General features: G+C 43.9%; 1 protein-coding gene across 7 annotated transcripts in view; it reads right to left on the reverse strand.

The window, feature by feature from the left end:
* Positions 1-1016: 1016 nt before the first annotated feature.
* The window catches only part of klar (klarsicht), a 118581-nt gene continuing 98237 nt past the window's right edge, over positions 1017-21360 (reverse strand). For 3 of the 7 annotated variants that reach the window (XM_065864044.2, XM_065864045.2, XM_065864043.2), the window contains 12 exons: positions 19686-20321; positions 18343-18522; positions 13747-13926; positions 12560-13529; positions 12445-12474; positions 12074-12215; positions 11746-11978; positions 11233-11687; positions 11059-11164; positions 3504-3679; positions 3066-3442; positions 1017-3001 (listed from right to left, as the gene is read on the reverse strand). In XM_065864044.2, coding sequence (XP_065720116.2) covers positions 1954-3001; positions 3066-3442; positions 3504-3679; positions 11059-11164; positions 11233-11687; positions 11746-11978; positions 12074-12215; positions 12445-12474; positions 12560-13529; positions 13747-13926; positions 18343-18522; positions 19686-20321 — 4533 coding nt within the window. In that variant the 3' untranslated portion in view covers positions 1017-1953. Of the gene's footprint in view, positions 3002-3065; positions 3443-3503; positions 3680-8006; positions 8600-11058; positions 11165-11232; positions 11688-11745; positions 11979-12073; positions 12216-12444; positions 12475-12559; positions 13530-13746; positions 13927-15843; positions 16172-18342; positions 18523-19685; positions 20322-21360 lie in introns of those variants that run through there. The other 4 variants (XM_017078401.4, XM_017078399.4, XM_065864046.2 and 1 more) reach the window with 3 other exon arrangements.

Raw genomic sequence — 21360 nt, forward strand, 5'->3', positions numbered from 1 at the left:
CAATTTCAGCATTTTGTAGCATACTTTTGGGGGCTTTCAGTTTGGATGAAAAAGTATTGCATACTTTTGGGCTTCGTTTGTGTGGCAGCCATCTTGAAAAAAACAGCTGATCGCCAAGCACTTGCTAAAGCTCTAGTTACTTTCTGCGATTTATGTTCGCCTGGTACTTCCAACTCGGGAATCGGTGAGTTTACCTGGTTTTTTGGGTATGACAGCCATCTTGAGGAAACAGATGATCGGCTCTAATCTACTTTCTGCGTTTTCTGTTCGCCTGGTATGTTTGATTCAGGAATCTGTTGGTTTACCTTACTTTTTTAATCAAAAGTACCAGGCGAACATAAAACATAGTAAGCTGATTTAAGCAAAACTTAGCCGATCAGCTGTTTGATCTCAAGATGACTGTCATACCCAAAAGTCAAAGTAAACCCAACGATTTCCAAAATGAGTACCAGGCGAACAGAAATCGCAGAAAGTAACCAGACATTGTAGCATGTATTTGGCGAACAGCTGTTCCTTTTTAAGATGGCTGTCATACCAAAAACCAAGGCAAATCCACCGATTCCCAAATCAAAAGTACCAGGCGAACAGAAAACTCAGAAAGAAGATTTTAGCAAATATTTAACCGATCAGCTGTTCTTTCTCAAGATGGCTGTCAACCCAAAAGTCAAAGTAAACCCAACGATTCCCAAAATGAGTACCAGGCGAACATAAATCGCAGAAAGTAACTAGAGCTTTAGCAAGTGCTTGGCGATCAGCTGTTTTTTCCAAGATGGCTGCCACACAAACGAACAGCGAGCTTCTGTCAGTGAGCGCCATTTAAAAACGAAGCCGAAAAGTATGCAATAATTTTTCATCCAAACTGAAAGCCCCCAAAACTATGCTACAAAATTCTGAAATTGGAATAAAACACAGATTTTTCTTTTTAGTACATTTCCTTTTATTTTTTTTGTTGTGTATAAATGATGTTTTACTGATTTGTTTTTACTGCCAAGTGAAAGTTTTGAAAACGCACAAAGTATATAAACCTTACAAGTATATTACAACGATCATCTGCCAGGAGTGGGTAAATCATAAACTAAGTCTAGGAATTCCAAACACGAACCTAAGAGATAATTTCTAGTTTCTTTTTTTTGTTGAATTTTTCGGCTTGCAAAATAAGTTTAAGGTTTATCCTATTAATATAATAGACATAAAACGTATGATGTGTGTGGTTCTGAAGAGTCGTTGTCTTCGCACTGATTGTGTATAGTTGCGTTGCGTATAAAAATATAAACTCTGATTCTCAATCTCTGTTTTGGTGAGCTTCATCCGATAACTCCCGTAGTGCGGTTGGCTTTTAGCTTCTGTTTGCTTCGTTGCCTTGGATTGATACTCTCATTTGGATTCCCCTCCGGATCCTTTGTCATCTGCTCCTCTTGATAGCTCCTCGTTCACAGTTCGCATTTGTAGGCACTTTAGTGTTTTTCAAACAAAAAAGTATACAATAACGACTCTCAATTGATCATTCTCATTCGTATAAATATTTACTGGGTGGGGATCCTGATCCTCCCGTTTGTTCCTCCTTATGCGGCAGTTTTCAGGTGGCTTTTCAATCGCCTAAGTACATCTTCAATGCGTTCAATCGAACTGCAACCTAAACTCGTAGGAAATTAACCGAAATAACAAATATATCCTTACTATAAATTGCGTTCATTTCGCGCTCGCTACCTAAATTAGACATATAAAATTGGGCTGCCTCTGGGTGTCGCACCTTTCGGAGGAGAGCGCTCTGTTTGCCTTATAAAACCTCGAGCGCGGGAGACGCGCGCCAATAGCGAGCTGAGTAGCTCTGCCAAGTGGCGGTTAACTCTCTGGTTAACTCTAGTTACAGCTGTTAAATGCCTTAACATAACGTAACGGTAACCTACAACGATGTGAGCGGCCTGCTAAATGGGCTAAAGTCGCTTTCTGTCCTCAGATCGGAGGTGGTCCACGGATATAGCGCAGCTGGGGCGTGAAGCTCATGGACAGGTTGTTCAGATTGTCGCAGCAGTTGGGCTGCATCAGACAGGCGGCGCAGAAGATGGTGAACAGGGCCACTTGCATGGGCACAGCCGCCCTCGCGATGCGCCACGCCCACCCGCGCTTGGAGGCCTGCGTGGGATCCGCTTCCTCGGCATCTTCCTCGGAGCTTTCCAAGTTGAATAGCAGCGAGGGATCATCGGAGGGGTCGTCGCCTCCATCGCCACTTGCCAGACTCTTGAGCTGCTTCAGTACAAGTTTCTGCTGTTCTGGGCTGAGCTTCTGCTCCTCTTCGACTTGTTGATCGTCTCCTGCGTTCTTTGCCTGACGCGCCTTTCTTCCTGCTTTTCCGCGTTTACCAGGCGACTGTGGTTGCCCTCCGTTGCCTTTCCCAGCCTGCTTCTTTACCTGTCCATTGGCCTTGGGTGAAACCGGATGGCCCTGACTCTGCTGGATCTGCTGCTTCTGCTGGTGGCTGGCTGCCGTGCGCACAATCAAATCCCTGCAGGTATTCTGCAGGTGCTTCAGCTCGGCCTCGGCACTCTCCATTCGGGCGGCAATAGAACGCATGGCTTCGCTGCCCGGCGCCAGAGCCAGTTCCAACTGCTTGGCAAGACGTCGAAGAACACCCAAGCGTCGCTCCCTCTCGGATAGTCCACCATCTGAGGTGGCACCTCCGTCGGAGATTCCAGAATCCGAGAGCGAACCATTCGAGGCCGTGAACTTGGCGATGTGGTAGATTTGATTGGGATCCAAGTGCTGTTGCACGGCCAGAAGCTGCTCCTGGCTGACATGGACCTTTTCGGACAGCAGCTTGGCCACCAGCTTGACGTTCTGGGCCAGCTCCACAGGCGTGGCTTGCCCCTTGTCCAGTGCTCCCTCCAGACCCTTCAGGGTGCCCCTATCCTGACCCAAGGCCAAGTGGAACTCACTCAGACCAGACTCCAACTGCCGCCAGGCAATCAACGAGTTGGTGAGCATCTCCAGTTGCGTGTTGATTCTGTGGATTAGGGGAAACCTTGGGTTAGAAGTGACCATGCAAGAGATCTTGGAGGTAAACTCACCTGGCATCCGCCTCATCCCAGGCGCTGTACATGTCGCTCACTTCGTTTTTGAGGTGCTTGTGGAACTCCTGCTCCGCGGACATCAGCGAGTGCACATCCCAGGCTGGCGTGGAGGTGGAGGCTTCTCCTGTGGCCAGAGCCTCCACTTGGTTGCCATTGCTGTCGGTGACCGTGATGGCCACTGCTCCGCTGCAGGCCAGGTCCTTCTTCTCCTCCTTCGGTTTCTCTTCCTGCTTGAGTTGTTCGGACTCCTGTTGCTGCTCCTGCTCCTCCAAGGCGCTCTGCAGACGCCTCTCCTGCCTGGTAAGCCAGCTGTGGACGGAGGCGTTGAGGCGCAGCATGTTGGTCCTGTAGCTGGCCAGCTGGGACTGCTCCAACTAGGGGGTTAACCAAGGATTAGTAATAGTCAAAAAGAGCCCCTTTAGATTCCACACTTACCTTGAGAGCCTCCACGGCGATTTGGATGGCGGGCTCCGTGTCCAGGAGCTCCGGAGTGGGCTTGTCCCCCAGTCGCTGCAGCGAGTGCTTGAGCACGCTCATCTCCTGCTGCAACTTGCGGGCAGCCGAGGCATTCTCGCTCCAGCCGAGCAGATCCTCCCAGGCGGCGAGCAGATCTGCGGGAGAAGATCAGAAGCGGGTACCGTGAGGATAATGTGGTCTGTTAGATGGAGTTTACAGAGTTAAATGGTGCACGAGAGAAAGGCAATTTAATTGGGCGCTGGCAATCTCATTTCCATTTATAGTACGCTTCCATTTCCACTTTGCTGCGAGAGCCCTTGGTAATGAATACCTTTCTCTAAACGCTGGAAAATTGCAGCGGAAAGTGAAACTCTGGGCCGGCAAAAGGAAAATCAAAGTCAACAAATATAAAAAAGGAAAAAACGAAAAGCTGCCTTAGCCACAGCAGTTAATACTTTGCAAACGCTTTGCGGTTGTGGGTGCCAGAGACAAAGTTTTCTAATTGAAATTGTTTGGCTCGAACGGTTCGCCCTGAATTTGTTGTATGCAGTTACCCCACTCTTTCTACCATTTCCGCTGGGTTTGTAGAATTGTTTTGTGGCATTGATTCTGCATTGAACGTTGGGCGGACTGGAACCAGAACCAAGAGTTCGGTGTCAACCCTATAGCGAACAAAAGAGCACCTAGCAAAAAAATATATATCTGTTCAGTCACGACTTTGGGATACCCATTACAAACAAACAAATTTTAAATACTACTTTGATGTTTTCATAATAAGTTTGTTAAGTATCATTTATACAATGGTTTTACTTCGATTTCCTGTATATAATTTAATTTTACCGCTCTTAACTGAATTCAAAACAATTCATAGTGGTTCTTTTCTTTATTTTCTGCTTTTCTCACAAATCCTCACAATTGTGTCTTAGACATTTTTGGGAGCCATAAAATATTTTTGTAGAGTTTGATAGAACTCATATTACATACTCAAGTCAATATAAATAAAAGACTCACCCCAGCTGGAGTACACTCTTATGCAATTACGCTTTGAAAGGGGCTTCAAGGGCTCTACTTCTTTGTGATCTACAAAACGAAAATCCAAGTATCTGCGACAAGTGCGTGTGTCCCGGTTGGGTAATAAAAACGCAATGCGTAATTTGAGTTTTGCACAAATTACTTTCACCTTGGGGCTGGCCAAAAACGGTGTTTTTCCCTGCTTTTTTGCGATTCCCCTAGTGATAAAGGCCAGTGGAAGATAAAACGCACTCGCGGTGAAGAAAAATAAACCCAACCGATCCGAACTTGTTGGCAGCCAAACCGAAACTGGTTGAGTGAACTTCAGTGCAGCTGCAACGGAGCTCGAAGCCCGGCTTGAATCCCCATGGGTTCCACCAAGTGGGCGGAGGATGGGGAGTTTGCAGCCCACAAGAGCAAGTCGAGCGCAACCAAGGCGATCGCATTAGCGGACTGAAACAAGGGGGTTTTTCAGAGGGTTCGAGATGGGTGTTAGCGCCGATCCTAACTTAAAATTACACATGGGAAAAAATAAAGAACTGATATGAAAATGTCCTATTTTATGTATTTTCCGGTGTGGATTGCAAAGAAGATAGTATTCTTGAAATAAGCATTCAATATGTTAAACCTGGGCAGTATATACTTATAACGGACTTTATTATAGAACTGATACGAAACTATCCTATTTAATGAAGTTTCCGGTGTGGATTGTAAAGAAGATTCTTGCATGTATAATCTTGATTACTTTTTTATTTGCAATGATGGATTTAGACTAGTGTTTCTTTTCAGTGCAGCTCAATCATACGCACTTTGGTTGTGCGTTACACAATCTGGTTGGAAATCAGTCGACGTTGCAAGTTCGAGTTTAGAGTTGATGCCGCTTTTCGCAGATTACTTTGTATCGCATTTTGATTGGAGCTGCAGATTGGAGTTGGAGATGGAGTTGGGGTCGGACTCCACCTGCTTTCCGGCAGATACTGAATAATCTTCGCTAGATAGCTCCTCGACAGCGGCAAAAAGTGCAAAAAATTGCACATAAAATTGATTAGCCATTAACTTAGCTAAGTGAGACAGAGATTACTGGCCCGCGAAAGACTTTCTCTTTGCGCTAATCAATCTGCATGAATCGTTCATATTCAAGCGTTTGAAAATAATTATAATTAATCCTGAAGACAAGCCTAAACCAACTAACTTAGTGCAGAAATATGTTTATTTCTCCACTTCATAAATTTTAAGCTTCTTTTTGCTGACATGCAGATTGGCCTGCGTGCTGTTTTTGTATTATTTGCAATGCATTTCGTCACGATAGCTGAAATGCAAATAGCAGACGAAAACTGAAAAAAATGCAAAAACCGCAGAGGGGAGGAGGACTGATGTTTTGGCCAAGGTCGTTGACGTTGGCCACAATTGTTGGCCGCAATGTGAGAATATCCATTTTACGTGGGAGGTGCTCGAGGTGTCGCCATCAGCGAGAGAGAACAAATCGGGCAGTAAATAGTGCAGTCTAACAAAAGTGAGCAGCACTTCTATGAGCTCATTTCAAAAGCAATTATAATAAAAATTGAGAAGGGTTTATGACTTTAGAATATAGTGGGGGTCTGTGGTTAGAATTTCTGAGTTAGAGAGCAGGAACATATCATTCCTTCAATCCAAAAGTAAACGACCAATGCCTACCTCAATTTAATTAAGTATTCCTTCCTTGATTTCATCCAGGATACGGATACACCCGAAGGAGTGGCGTGCCAAAGGGCTATAAACAAGAACCCCTATTCGAAGAAAAGGGTGTGTTCTAGTTACCTTCGCAAAAACAACCATAGATATCTTCATCCCCCGAAATGGAAAAACATATTTTTATAGATAAAGCACAAATCGAGGCAAATGAGGTAAGCTGCCGCCAAATAAAAAACTGCCTGACCTAAGGCAAAGCTCAAAATATTTGCCAAATTAATCTTGAATAATTTTATATATGTAAGTGTGCGAGCATATCTGTGTGGCAGCAGAGTCAATAATTATAGACAATTAGCAAAAAATATAGAAATAACAACGTCGTTGGATATTTTTAAATGCTGATTAGAGAGCGGCAGAGAAACAAACAAAATTACCACAGAGATGCTACAAACATGTTGAAAATGTGAACGGAAAACTGGGTATGAGGTTTCTGCATGAATGAAGTAATAAATCTACCGAATCAAGCAGGAAATCTACAAACGGAAATCGCCAAAGAAATGTAAATGGGTTTGCAATTGCAAATGGATATAGCTTGTTACCACTTCTCTGCGGTTCAATGCCCTCCAGGAAAACGCATTGAACCACTTAAACTAACCGCACTTAAACTGGCAACCTAATCAAGATCACGTCTCTAACTCTAATCAAGCGAAGGTCAACCACAAATGGGGCAGCCGATCCATAATTAATGATATATCGAATGACAACTGGGAACTTGAACTTGGGCAGCAGAAAAGCGGAGAAGCAGAAAAAGTTATGAGGTAATTGAGGCAACCGGTTCCGGCTTTCCTCACTCCAAAACGAAAACAATCTTGGAAAACTTCAAAGGCGAATGCCACCATAAAACAGTGTTCACTATAGGAGTGTTCACTGTTCTGCATTTACCGTTAATTAGCGGGTCGACGAGGGGCAGCGGTGCATGAAGTGCACGGAATGGTACAGTAAGCACCGGCTAAACCCTAATTAGCGAGCCAAGTGTCTGATGGACGGGCCAGTCGAAGTAGTGGCCAACCCGATTTGGCAGCTTGGGGATCAAAGTCGGTCAATGGGTCTGGCAGAATCGAGTGGAAGAATCCGCCAGAAGAACCACTGGCAATTCTTTATGTGAGTTGCGGTAAGAATAGCGCAATCGCTAGCGGATCTGTCGGTTGGAGGAGACCATCAAGCACACAAGTGGCGGATTTATGATATGGAACACTGTTGTGCTGCTTCTTGGGTTCTTTAAGATGATGGCTTCCAAATGTGGCAATCGACATAAAAAGCCAATTGCTTCAACTGATTTTCGGAACCCAATAAGACAAATCATATACCTGTTGAACTGATTCCTCTTAAGATCTAATTATTTGGAATTATCTTTCAATATTCCACTAATTGACCTCAAGCCCTTTCCCTTTGAGCCATATGCCATACCACGAACTTATCAAATCGTCAACTTTAGAGTCAGTTCCTAATGCTATGCTTAAATTTCTCCGAATACCAACGGAATCTTTGGGTGTAATCTTCCCTCACTCCACTAAATGGCTGCTTAGTCACCTGCTTACTGGGCCCTACTATCCTCCAAACGATTTTCTCTTATTTTCCCCTTGTGACTGAAGTTGCTCTGCTCGTTTCACTCTTATCTTAGGTGCGATCTGTACCTAGTAGTGCCCCTCGTTTACACCTGTTTCCCAATTATGTTTACTCCACCATCATCTTAGTACACTTGGCTATATCTTTCTTTGGAATGTGTTTGCTCCAAGTGTTTACCTTGTTCCGATGACGAGCGCGATGTGTTGGTGGAAGAAGTGGCCGAAAGCATTTCGGATATATCCGTCTGGACGGCCACGCTGACTTTCCCCATTGTGGTTTGGGTTTTGGTTTCGCTTTCGGAGTTTTCCCCTGGCAACCCTCGGTGGGAAAAGCTCTCTTCAACCCCCAAGTGACCCACTTTCGTATGATGCGCCACTTGAAATCAATTTTCGTAATCAATTTGTGTTTCAAAGCATTTCAATTCCGCTTTTCGAAGCACACAGAACACCAGATTATGGGAATTTCCCCAGTAGTTTAAGCAAAACTGCATTGAAGTTGGGAAAACTACCGCAATTTTCGCGAAACTCTTATAACAAACAGGAACTCTTATACGAAAGGCAAAAAAGCACGCGACTTGGTTTTATGAATGGGAAACATCCAAGTGGGATTGTTTGGATGGGCTTGAGTAACTTTGCGCAGCTTAGTTATGTTTTTATCACAGTTATTTTTGGCGGAATTATGCGAGATTCAGTTAGATCATTTCACACAGTTTCGCGGAAGCACGTTAAAGTTTTATTATAGACGGGAAACAGAGAACAACCGCTTGGAACGCGCGCAGAAATTGAACTGAGAGGTGATGAGAGTCGAACCAAAAGGCAGAGACAGCTGAGAGCCGAGAAAGAGGGGGAGCAAATGCGAGAAACAGAGAGTCAGAGGGCAAAAGCAACGTGCTCGCTTAGCACAGTTACACCAAGTTGTGCCCCTGGTTTTTATTTGTTTTCAAAACAGCAGTTTCTATACTCAGAAAATATCATTTTCTAAATTTTTTTTTAATTTGTTTTTCAGTAATCTAATGTAAGTTTTAACAAATCTACCTAATCATTCTCACAGGGTATTATAAATATATTTATTTTCGAAAATTATATTTTCGAAAATTATATTTTCCAAAATTATATTTTCGAAAATTATATTTACGAAAATAATATATTTGATCAGCGGCAACAGGGCGTATGACTGATTAACTTTGAAGCCAAAGCGCACACTAAAACGCCCTTTTTGCGCAATAAATTCCACACAGATGAGTTAAAAATGTGAAAAATAAAATATTTTTCCAAATAAGAGTAGGTTAAAATATTTTTCAGTGTACTAAAAACAGAGAAGCTAGCACGCAAACATCCCAAAGAGACAACATTTGAACTTGGTTTCGTCACACGCAATCTCTAAAATAATATACATTTATAGAAGTATAAAGGTCTGAGAGCCCTCTCATTGGATTCGGCAGCTCAAGCGAGAACAAAGGCCAAAAAAAAACAATGGCACAAGTCCATAATTCCGAAGGCGACGTCACTTTTTTCTAACGCAACCAACAAAAATTCGAAAACCAGACACCAAAGCTTTAGAGGCGATGACGACAGTCCAAAACTCAAAAGCAGAAGCTACAGTTTCACAAGCACATACATATATCTTAAGCCAAAGCGCTACCTAGCGAATTCTAAATGAACCACATGAAGTCTCAGTTTAAAGAGTTAAAGCTTCAGTTTTGCAAGCATTGTGACACGTTAAAAAAACAAATCCTTCTGCATATACCCACAGTTTTTAGAACCCACCCTCGCTCTCATATAAATTAATTTTCCACCCAGTCATCACATTTGTTTATAAATATTCGCAGCGGGCGTCTGACGTCAGCGGGCGAAAATAAATTTGCTGTTTTTGGGGGTCAGAATAAAGCAGCTGGCTAACAAATACCCAAATCCCTTAAAGTGAATTAGGCAGATTTATGGATAGCCGGAAAAAACTTCAAAGAATTTGGAAAATTTTTAAACAATTTAAAAGTTTAACGGGTAACAAGAGGCAATTATAGTTCTAGAGCTTCAGTGCTCTTAAAACTTTAGCACAGACGCAAACCTTTATGGAAAAAAAAGAAAATTGCCAGTCCATAATCCTCATAGCAATCCATAAGTTAAATGTGAATTAGATATTAACCGACTGGAAAAAATCAGTTATTAATAATGAAATTCTTATTACTAACACTTAAGCTACATTATTTAAATTTTCTCAAGATCTCTTTGAGAGCACCTGAGACTTGAGCACACCATTACCGCTTCGGGGTAGGGTTCGGGATCGATGTTAGTGCTAGACTACACGATGATCTCAATAACTAAACTCAAAGCAATCTAAACACGTCAGTTATGGATGATTGTTAAATTAATTTTGTTAATACATTTGACAAACACACAGGCATTAGCAGCATTACGTGGAGTTAGCAATACGGATGACAGAATGACAGAACACCAAAATAAAAACTAAATTAGGGATAGTTCACAGGACAAACGGATACAAACGCAAGTTGAGAATTATAACAATTTTAGTTTTGCTTTTGGTGTGTAGATTTTATTGCCAAAAAAATAAAGAACAAATGCGCAAGAAGAAAAAATGGATAGAACAAGTAAAATAAAATTATTTAAAATAATAATAAAATAGAACAGAAAGCGAATAAAGTTGAGGATAAGTGTAAATTCGATGCGAAATGCGTTTTGTCAAATGCAAGAACAAACTCTCTTCAAATCATACATCATATGCACTATCGTATACAGTGTGTTTAAAGATCTATTATTTGTACAGCGATCAAAGGCATCCGGATAATACATGCTTAAAGCTCGGCTTTGGGGGCATCTGTTTTAAATATGTTATCTGCGATATGTTTACAACAATCCCCGCAGGCCGCCGAAGAAGCGCCCAAGGCGTCCGCCCACGGGCCGGTTAACCAGCTCGTAGAGCGACCTCAGCGTTCCCGCCAGGAACCGGTAGAGCGCAAAGTGCTCCAGCATGTTGCCCACGTCCAGCACGAACTCGATCACCCGTGCCACGAAGCGCGTAATGGGTGCACATTGGCACTGGGCCACCCTGGGCATCACTGGCTGCCCGGAATTCCCGGATGCCCCGGTTTCACCGTGGGTATCCGTGGGCCTGGACAGCTCAGTCTCTGGCCGCTGCCGTCGGCGCCGGCGGAGACCGGCTGATGCAGATGATGATGATGGATTGCGTGGAGGTGGTGGAGGCTGGAACTCACCTTTTGTCTGGCCAGCGCAGTGGTTGGACAGCACGGTGCCGGGCGGACCGCGGAGCACGGCCTCCAAGCATCGGATGTTGTCGCGACAAGTGTTGATGATCTCGTTCTGGTTGGGGATTACGATTTAAAAGGCATTAGAAGGTCATTCCCCTTACCAGTAGTGGTTAAACTTACGTAATCCTCTGGTCTAAGCAGATGGCACCTGATCTTCAGGGCCCTTGTATCGTCTAGCCTGTCGCGGCTTTGCTGCAGCAAGGATCGCATCTCCTGCTCTCCGTCCTCGGAGTCCGATCCGCTCGAGGAGGAAGTGGTGGCCGGTATCAGCTTTATGCTCTTCTCCAGGTTGCGGGAGGAGCGTCTTCTCTCGTCCGCCGTCACAGTGCGGCGCCTCCTGGTCGAGGTATCGCTCTCTGAGGTGCGACGCAGCAGCGACTGGGCCGAGTGGCTCATTCCGCCGAACTCCAACTTGCGACCCACGGACTCTGTGCGATGGCTGAGCTGCTGGCCGATGGACTGATTCTTGGGCGTGGTCATCAGTGCGGTGGCGGAGGCAGACAGCGAAGGCTGGGTCTGCAATTGCTGCGGCTGCTGCTCCTTCTGGCTGTTGGCCACTGGGATTTCATCCATGTCTGGGGAGGGAGAATAGCTTATTATACCGTACAAGTAATGTGGATTTGGGCTCCTCACCTTGACAGGACTTGCGTCGGACTTCCAGGGTCTTGCGACGGCGCTCGTACTGCAGTTCAAGGGCTCGCTGGCGGCGAGCGTGGTCCACGCTGCTGGTGATCGTGTCCTGGTTGATGTGTAGGGTCTTCAGCTCGTGCTTCTGCAGCGAATCCATGCGCGGTGGCGAGAACGAGTCCAGATTGTTGGCCGCCGACAGGGAACTGCAGCAGTCCGACTGCGAGTCGATGAAGTTGCTGCGAAATGGGTTTTATTTTGATTTTGAGCGGTTATAAATAACTCTTGGCACGGCCTCAAAGGTCGCCCTCATCATTATTTTTGCAACACTCACCGATAGTCGTCGCCGAATTCCAAGAGACGACGGGCCGCATCCGAATCGAAGCCCTCGGAATAGTTCTCCGAGTTGTATTTCTCTTGGTAGTTGTCCCAGGCCGTCTCCGAGATGCTGCTGTGATGGTCCTCGGTGCTAAGTTCTGTGGGGGAATAAGCCGAATTAATAATATATAATAATTATAAGATTTGGAAAGGGTAAGGATTGATTTCTGGGTAAAGAATAATGAAAGAATTTGAAAAACCGGAAGTTAAATACCCTTTCTAAGTTTAAAAGGGAAAAATAAACGTATCTAGGGAACAATTTTTGAACATATTCTATAATTAAACGGAATGGATCGTTTTCAGTGGGGGTAGGTGCATTGACAATACCTTTGAGCCTGGTCTGAACCGGCTTGGGTGCTTGTGTAAGAAAACAGATAGATAGAGAACACAGTTCGAGTTGTCCTTAACTTTAAGAGACCCCTTAGGGAGCACCACCACTCACCTGCTTGCTGCTCGTCCTCGTTCATGTAGTTCGAGAGGGCTGCTAGAGCTCCCAATCTCGTTTCACTGGCCAAGAGGCCAGCTGTGGTGAAGGATCCAACCCGGAATTTGGGTAGCATCAGCGGGGTTTCACCTGCCTCGCCCTCGGCCAGCAGAGTTACCCCTGAAACCTCTCCCTTGGGACTCAGTGGGGCAATAGATGCTCCCTTTTGGATGCTCAGCAGGGCATTTGTGAACTCCTGCAGCTGCTGCGAGGACATGGACTCGCAGGACTTCATCAGTGTCTGGGTGAGATCCCCACCCAGTTCGGAACCTGAATCTGATTTCCTGCCAGCCGAAGCGGCCGAAATGCGCTTCTTCCTGGCCTTCCTCCTCCTCAGGGATCCCTTGCTGTCCGCCTTCCTGGCCGCATTGCTTCCCGTTCCCGAGGAAGAAGCGGCCCGCGGCCTTGGTCCCGGAGAGAGCGAGTCTAGGGCGCTCTCGCTGATCGAATGACTGGCCAATCCGGGCGGTGAGTTCTCCACTATCCGGGCCTTGGTCAACTGGGCTGCATCCGTGGTCAACTGGGACAGACACGAAACAGACCACGGTCTCTCCGACTTGCGGCGCGTCTGCGGTCGCTTCACAATCTTCACATTCAGGCTCTGGTTGCTGCTGCCAAATCCCAAAGGAGTGACTGGCTGACCAATGGGCTCGGCAGACCCACCGATTCTCTCCGTGGAATTCCCGTAGGAATTCGTGCTCGTTTGCATACAGGTGGCAATGGAATCGGTGAAGCCCTCCGAAGTATCCGATCCCGCCCCTCCGTTGGGTGCTCCTCCCGCCACTCCTGTTCCCGGTTGGGGCACCGAATCCGTCTCGGATGCCTCTCCAGATGCCTCGCAGTCATCGGGCTTGCAGCTTGGCAGGAGTTCGTGCGTGTGGCTGCGGGTCAGCAGCTGTGGGGTCGAGGGCTGGTGCTCCAGCCATTCCTAGGGGGGAATTCAAAAATGATGGGTTAATATAGGTAAATATACGAACTGGGTAACATACAATAAATGAACTCCCTATATCATTTTAAACTTTTACCTTTTTTTTTTATAAAAGTTATGTTAATGCTATTCCTTTCTCAAATATATCATATATATAAAGGAGTCTTATTGATATCCCTTAGGAGGGATCTTTTGGGTTACGAAAGGACTGACTCACCTCCACTCGCTGCTTGATGGGATGCGACATGGTGACCTCGCGCTTCTTGACCGTCGACGAGATCTTAATGATGGAATGTTTCTGCTTGGTTGGCGTCTTCAGTGCGGCCTCTTGGGCGTCGCGCACCAAATGCTCGGCTTCCAGCACCAACTGCTTGATTGAATCATGCGAGACCTTGCCCTGGAGAAAAAAGAGAGAAAAGGCGGAGAATGTGAGAGGCGAACGGGGGAAATTTGTTTAGAGAGCGGAAATTAATGAGCGTGCCCAATCGGAGTTGCAAGCCTCAGGCGGCTGATTCAGTAAAGCCGTAAAGATGACTAAGTACAGTCCAACTTTCCTAAAAATATTGGTATAATCTAGACACTATGCCTCTAATAATATTTTATTAATTTTGCGACTCAAATTAAAACTTCGAGATCTTCCAAAATACTTTCAGATTTCAAGAATATTAAAACAACCACAAGTAACCAAAACTATAATGCATATCCGAAGCTCCACTGTAAGACCCACGAAATAGGAAATGCACAGCGCAAGAGAGTCGAAATCTTATCAGCAAAGAGGGAAATACTGCGTAAAGCTGTGAAAGTGGTGGGAATGCTTTTTCCTTATCGCTGAGAACTCAGTCTCCCACCGCTTATCGCTATTTGTCACCCATTTTCAGTGCACTTCAACGTCATTATTGTCGAGTGGATTTCAATGGATTGGAGTGCAGAGGGTGTGGGGGAGTAAAGTGGGGACTTCAGTTTGCCATATATAAACATGCCTATACACTTTTGTTCTTATCTAGTTCTGTTTATTTCGCTGCCTTTCCCCCGCACCTCACCATTAGTTTTTTGCACAACTCATCAATCAAGTAAGTGGGTTGCTCACGAGGAAATTTTTTATATGAAAGGCCTTTTGTATGACAGAAGAAATTATTTTTGTAATGCCCTAAACAATCTTGTTGAACAACTATTAGTATTGGGGTATCATATTTCTTTGAAATTCTGATATTACCTTTTGCATAATAATATGTCTAATAATATCTATACGAAAAAGGGTTGAGACTTCCTTAAACAAAAATCATTCGCTTAGATTTGTTTAAAAAAAGAACCAAACCAACTGATAATGTGACCGAATTAGAATTTGGTTGCTTTACATGATTTCTTGTTGACACAAATGCAAACCACTGAAGCATGGCTAATTATTCCAGAGCAATTACGAAATCTGTTCTGTTTTTTTTTGGACTTATTTTGTTTTTTCCTGGTCAATTGAACAATTTGAAGGTCTTTTTTATACCGTTTCGACAGATGTCGCGCACTGTATTTTGTATATTTTGCCGTCTTCCCTCGTGTAGATGTATCTTTATCGCAACTCAAGTCCGAAACTCACTCTGGCCGTCAGTGGACGGTTAATCTTTGGCTTAATTTAATTAACAACTTCCTGCGGTGAGTGAGGCACGCGATCGGAGGCAGGGCAGTTTGAGAGCGACTGCTGCCAAAACGGAAACCATTTTCTAATGCCAAGTGAAAAGCGGCGTTTACGTTCACGGTTTGCAGCTTACAATGTCCAACTTACAGTTACGGCTAGTTGCCCAGTGAACGCGTAAAAAGCGATTGGGCGTTTGCGATAATTAAAGGCAATTATTAATGCGAGTGCGGACGCCGGTCTGCCAATTAAGCCCAAAACTGGAAAGCCAGAGCTTCAGATACAGATACGGATTCGAATTCAACTTCAACTCCTTGGCAGCAGTGCCTCTTAGACTGTCTTCGTAGTTGTATCTCCCCTCTCTGTCTGCTGCTTCGCCTATCTCGCTCTCACTCTCTGGGCCTTGACAGTTGTCGATTTGGTTAACTTGGTTGTATTTATATTTTTACCCGCACGCAACGTGTTTTTTTTTTGTTTTGACCAAAATCTAATCGCGTTTTTTTTTGTTTTTCTTGCAAATTTAGGCCAAAGAAAAAGTCACCGTTTCGGGCGGAAAAGTTAGGTTTGTATTTATATTTCAAATACGATTTTAGGTTTACGTTAGGTATTTGAAATTTTATGATGAAATAGGTAGTTTCTACGATATTTTGCCAATCCTATCTTTTTAAACGAATTTTTGTACGCACTCACAGTTTTACATCCACTAAGCGGGAGTGACTACAGAGATCACTGGTACTTTATAATGTTAAAATGATTGTATTTCACTTTAATTCACTGTTTTAATGAGTTTAACTATTATGTTTGAGGTTTGTTGTATTTTCCTCTTAAAATGGAATGCTGTTTTTTGTATTTCTCGTTGTATTTTTTCATTTATTTAATGCAAATTTCGCAAGCAAAATAAACACATTTTCTAGCTCTTGTTGCCGTGGGCTCTCTATTGTTGTTTTAGCAATTGTTTCTCGGTTGGCTATTTAATTTTTTGCCATTATCTTGGGTAGTCCGCTCCCCGATTTTCGTCCGTCCGTCGGCTCCAACGTTGCGAATCACACTGAGGCTAATGCTCTATAGTCGCAACTCTGGAGTGCACTCACTCTCACACTTAAGCGAATGAATATATATGTGAAGTGGGGATTGCTCCACGAATTAAAATAAACTGTCGAATCGAAATGCGTTTGATAATAGACCCATGGGAGGGGGAGTTACGGAGGAGGCGGACAGGCGACAGCTTGATAAGATAATGCTCCATAATCGATTAAAAGTAAAAGGCTGCGAGAGGCGCAGGCCTCACTTCTTTCTTTACTTTTCCATTCAAATTATACTCTTATTATTATTCGCTCAATTTGTGTTATTATTCGTATCTTTGCTCAACACTTAATTTGCGAGCGAATCCAAATCATTTGTGGACATCGATAAGATAGCAGAGCAGATAATTTTCTATATTATAGTTGTTTGATTAACGTTATTTCCCCTCTTTATATTTTTGTTTTTTTTTCGTTTGTTGTTTAATTTAAAAATAACTATATTTTTTGATTTTGTATTTGTCAAACCCTTTTTGGCCAAAAATTAGATTAGGTTCCCTTTCCAAATATTTATCCATCCTTTTTTCTTTCTTTCTTCAATACTTTTAAATGGCAAGCATTTATAAAAATCATGTGGTGTACGTCTAAGATAAATACACTTGTCTGTCATTTTTATGTCAGTGATTTATTTATCGAGTCTCGGCTTAACGTTACTTTTCTGCTTTTTTAACACGACTATTTAAATGCTGTCTTTGTCTATCAGTTTGCAAACTTTTAATTTGCGATTTCATACAAATCATGTGTGTCCAATCGATAAGATATGATATTCAGTCTGTGATCTTTTTTCATAAGATTTATTTGTGCTTTGACCGACGTCACCGCTTTTCGTTATCTGAAAATCAGCTTTAGTTTCATCGACTTGATAAATGGACTTAGTTTTTTTGGGGGTTCGGGATCAGGTACAGGTTCGAGATCGGGTTGCGAAAATGCAAAATTTGTCAAAATTAATCAAAGCTGCACAGGATTTCACTCTCAATAAATCAACGCACTGCGTCGCAGAGGGAAATAAGGGGAAAACCGCCTGCCCTCGGCTGGAAAATGGCTGTGGAAATTGCGTGCGACAACTGCAAAATGCAAATGGGACTGCGAAAATGCGAAAACGCTCAAACATGTTCATACACCGACTGACCAGGGAAAAAGTGAGAGTGAGTGTTGACTGCCAAACACGTTGGCTATTCGGAAACCTCTGGGACAACATTGATAGGCGGCGACAAATGATGGGAGCACCTCGGCGGGAGATATACCATATATACTCCTCCATCCCCGTTGGATTTCCCACACCCACTCCGCACTAAAAAACCCAATGCCCCAGCTTAAATTACACACCATTACGCTCAGCAAGTTGTCAGCTTCGCATGTTTTACCACCGCTTTTACACGCACAAAAAGTGACCACAAAAAATCAGTTGAGAGAAATTTGAAACGACGCACGCAAACAGCTAAATCAAATCTGGGGGAGGGGGTCGCAGTGGGACCACCGACATCGATCGATTTGATAGGCCAACGATCGATGGATCAAACTCATAATCGATCATGTGTGATAGCTGGCAGAGCTGCGAAAGAAACTTGGGTACAAGTCAGAAATAAATAATCTAGAACAGTCACTAATTGGTAAAAGGAGGTACCCCGCGGAACCATAGATCATAACCCTATCAAGAGAAAGTTTTCCGAATTTTTCCATCGAGTAAGAAGCTTAACTCAGATGGCTTCAGATTTCCTACAATTTATGATACCAAAGTCCATTCGATGAGTACGATTTTAAAGAAGAAATTGAATTAAGACCATTTTCTCAATGGTGTTCAAGTAAATTTTATCTCTGTTAAGTCTCTTAGGATTTCGACTTAACACTAGTTGATTGTTCATAAATGTAATATTAAAAGGTTTAGGTATTTTTACTTCCTATTAAACTTAGTTTGATTACTAAATATCTTTCTACTGTCTCTATAAGCATTTTGCTATTTTGCTACTAGAATTAGTCAAATAAAATAGTGCCGACCATTAATCATAATCACCCTGATACGAAAAAACGGCACTCTCAAGTTAATGTCTCAATCTCATTAGCAGGAAGTGCAACTTCCTTCTTCCCATCATATCGGTGTTTTATGGCTTACCTTGGCTGGGGAGGTGAGCAGGGATGCCGACAAGGTGGCGTTGCTGCTGCTGGCCTGGGATTTGGAGGACTTGGCCGACTTGGCCGGGGATCTTGGTGGCAAGTGGCTACTGGCCACCGTTTCAGCTGGCCACACGCTGATGTTGCAGATGTCCGCGCGGCTGTAGAAACTGTTGCTCATCTGGGGGAGAAAGGAAATGCAATTTAATAACCATTTCAAGTCCCTGACTTTGTCCTGTGAGTGACAGGTGTCTATTTTTACTTTACTATAAAATAATTAAATTATATTTACAAAATTTAATTTAATCCTAAGATATTTCCCAAGCCAAAAACTGTCAAGCAGGCAGTAAAACTATTTTTGATCAACCTGAGCTGCATGTCGTTTACCCAGGCTGTGGCTGTCCCTTTCAATTGTTTCGTTTTTTCCGCCTCACGTCGGCCTGGGCTTCTTTTCATTTGCCTTCAATGAAGAAATAAATCACACGTTTCCCAGTTAATTTCGTACTTTCCCATTTTTGACGTGCTCCGCTCAATTTCCCGAGCGGCGGCGATCGTTTTTCCTGGACCTGGACCACGACATCATGCCATGTCGGTAGTCATCGATCGAGGTTTTCAGTCTGCTAAGACTGCCGTTTTGGAACGGCAGGAGTAGTCAGTCGGTCGGTGCATGATTCGCTTTCATTAACCCAACTGCTTAATCATCCGCCGAGGTTTTCCATTTATTGAAAACTCTATGCCCGGCACCCAGTTCCCCAGACATACATAGATAGATCCAAACCCAAAACCCAAACCTGATCCGGCCCCTTGGATTTACGGCAAACAAAACTCTTTTATTGACACAAGTCACAGACATGGCCACTAGACTTGAGCACTTGGCACTTGACTGACTGTGGGAACTTGTCCAATAGTCGAGAGGACCGAACCAAACTGAATCGAGCTCGATTTCTGGTGCTCCACAAATGGCGGCGTTGCCCAGTGAAGGTTCTCAAGAGTTGTGCGAAAGGCTAGACCAGCTTTTAAAGGGATGCCTCTTGTTGTGAGACTTGCTTGGGAAAGTGATCTTTATTAGATTTAGTTTAAAATTTTAAATGTAATGGAGTCATGTGGAGAACAATTTATTATTCACTTTATATAGTAGCTTTTCATTGATATTTCCGTACCTGTTTTTATGAATTTTCTTTTAAAAACTAATCTTTTTTGTTCTATTGAAGGTCTGAAAATGTTGATCCTCGATTGATTCCAATCTTAATACTGCACTTTCCCCCCTTACAATTCACTCCCCTTTATAAATCCGAAGCCATCATCTTTATGACAGGTCCCCATATATATCTACGAAAAACTCACCTGCTGAGACTTGCCGGCGTTTCCATTCGCCACATCAGCAGCTGTCTCATCGACGCCCATCTTGATCTTGGCCAGATCCTCGGCGGCAGGGACGGCCTCCCCCTCGTTGTTGTTTTGCTGCTGCTCATGTTGCATGTTGCTGTAGCAATTGTTGTTGCTAATGACGTGTCTGCCATCGCTGGCATTGCCATTGATTTGGAACTCCATCTGCATCTGGGAGTGCGAGTGGATCTGCATCTGTAGTTGGGTGACTCGCGAGGTGGCCGAGGTCTCCGTGAGCCTGCCGTTGGAGTTGGAATTCGAATTTGAATTAGAGGAGGAGCAGGCGCTGCTGCTGTCGTAGTTGCTGCTGTGCAATGTTGCTGTCGCAGTCGCTGCTGCCGCGGTGGTTGTGGTGCTGACCAGAGCCTCCTTGTTCTCCTTATCGGAGTCGTCGCTGGGCGGGAGTGGTCCACCCGTTGCCGTGGTCGAGGAAATGGCCGTGGACTGGAGACCATCCACAGTCGATGTGTTGGCTGCCGCTGTGGCAGTGGATGTTGCAGTTGCTGTAGCAACTTCCAATGTTTCTGCTGCTGTCGCCGTGTAGAGCCAACCTTCGTCGTCGTCATCCGTTGAGGCATCAGCCGATTTCAGTATCTATATGTGGTGGTTGGAAAGGGAAGGGAAAACGCAATGGAACATTAAAATCAGTGGTAACAAAATTCGCCAAAGGAAAAGCCAACCGACGATGGAGATGAAGTGGTAGAAAATGAAGTTTAATTAGCGTTACTTGCGCAAAATGGCAAATTGTTCGGTGCCGGTGCACTGGCAACTTGCAACTTGCAACGCGATATTGCCGCTGCTGCTGCTGCACATGAGCAACATCTTTGAAACTTCATTCGGTTGCCGACAACAACGCCTTCTCTCTGACTTCTCTGACTTGTCTGACTTTTCCAACTCCACCGACTTCGCTCCTTTGTCTTTCTGCTGGCAATTTATTTCCATTTCGAATGGTGACGACCTCAGCAGTTGTCAAATGTGGGAGGAAGACTGAAGAATCGCGGGGGGAGTCCCGAAGAATCGAAGGAGGCGGAGTAAAGAAGTTGTGGAGAAGTCGCAGACAGACAAACAAACAAATTAAGTCTGAACGTTGTCAAGTTAAGTAGAAGGTACAAGATCTTGATACCATTAAATGTAAAAAGTTTAAACTTGTTTGCATGTTTTTCCTTTTCCTTTTATTTTGTTTTGATTTTTTTCAATAATTTGAGCTAGACCTTTTCCCTAAATAAAGCTCTGCCCTAAAAAGAGCTTTTACTTTTGTTTTTCGACTTCTTTTGATCTTTAAACTATTTCTTTTGTGTTAGATGATTAATGATCAAGTGGCTGATGGATCTGGGATTAGTTCATAATGAAGACTACCGAATAATAGAATACAAAAGTTAATTAAGAAATGGTTAGGCATGCCAAAGAACTATGAATATTTTTTTGTAATTTATTCGTTAGGTTACAGACATCAAAAATGGCAAGCTATCGATACATGCTAATTAGTTGGGTTGGAAAAGAGTCTAGGAGAATAAGTAGAGACCCTCGTCCCATGATGAACGTGTGACCCCATCACCTCGGCGAGCGAAACGAATGCCACCGATGATCCGCTGATATGTCTGACCCGTAACCGAGATCCGCCACCAGAGAACGG

Source organism: Drosophila suzukii, chromosome 3, assembly GCF_043229965.1.
Source record: "Drosophila suzukii chromosome 3, CBGP_Dsuzu_IsoJpt1.0, whole genome shotgun sequence".
NCBI lineage: Eukaryota > Metazoa > Arthropoda > Insecta > Diptera > Drosophilidae > Drosophila > Drosophila suzukii.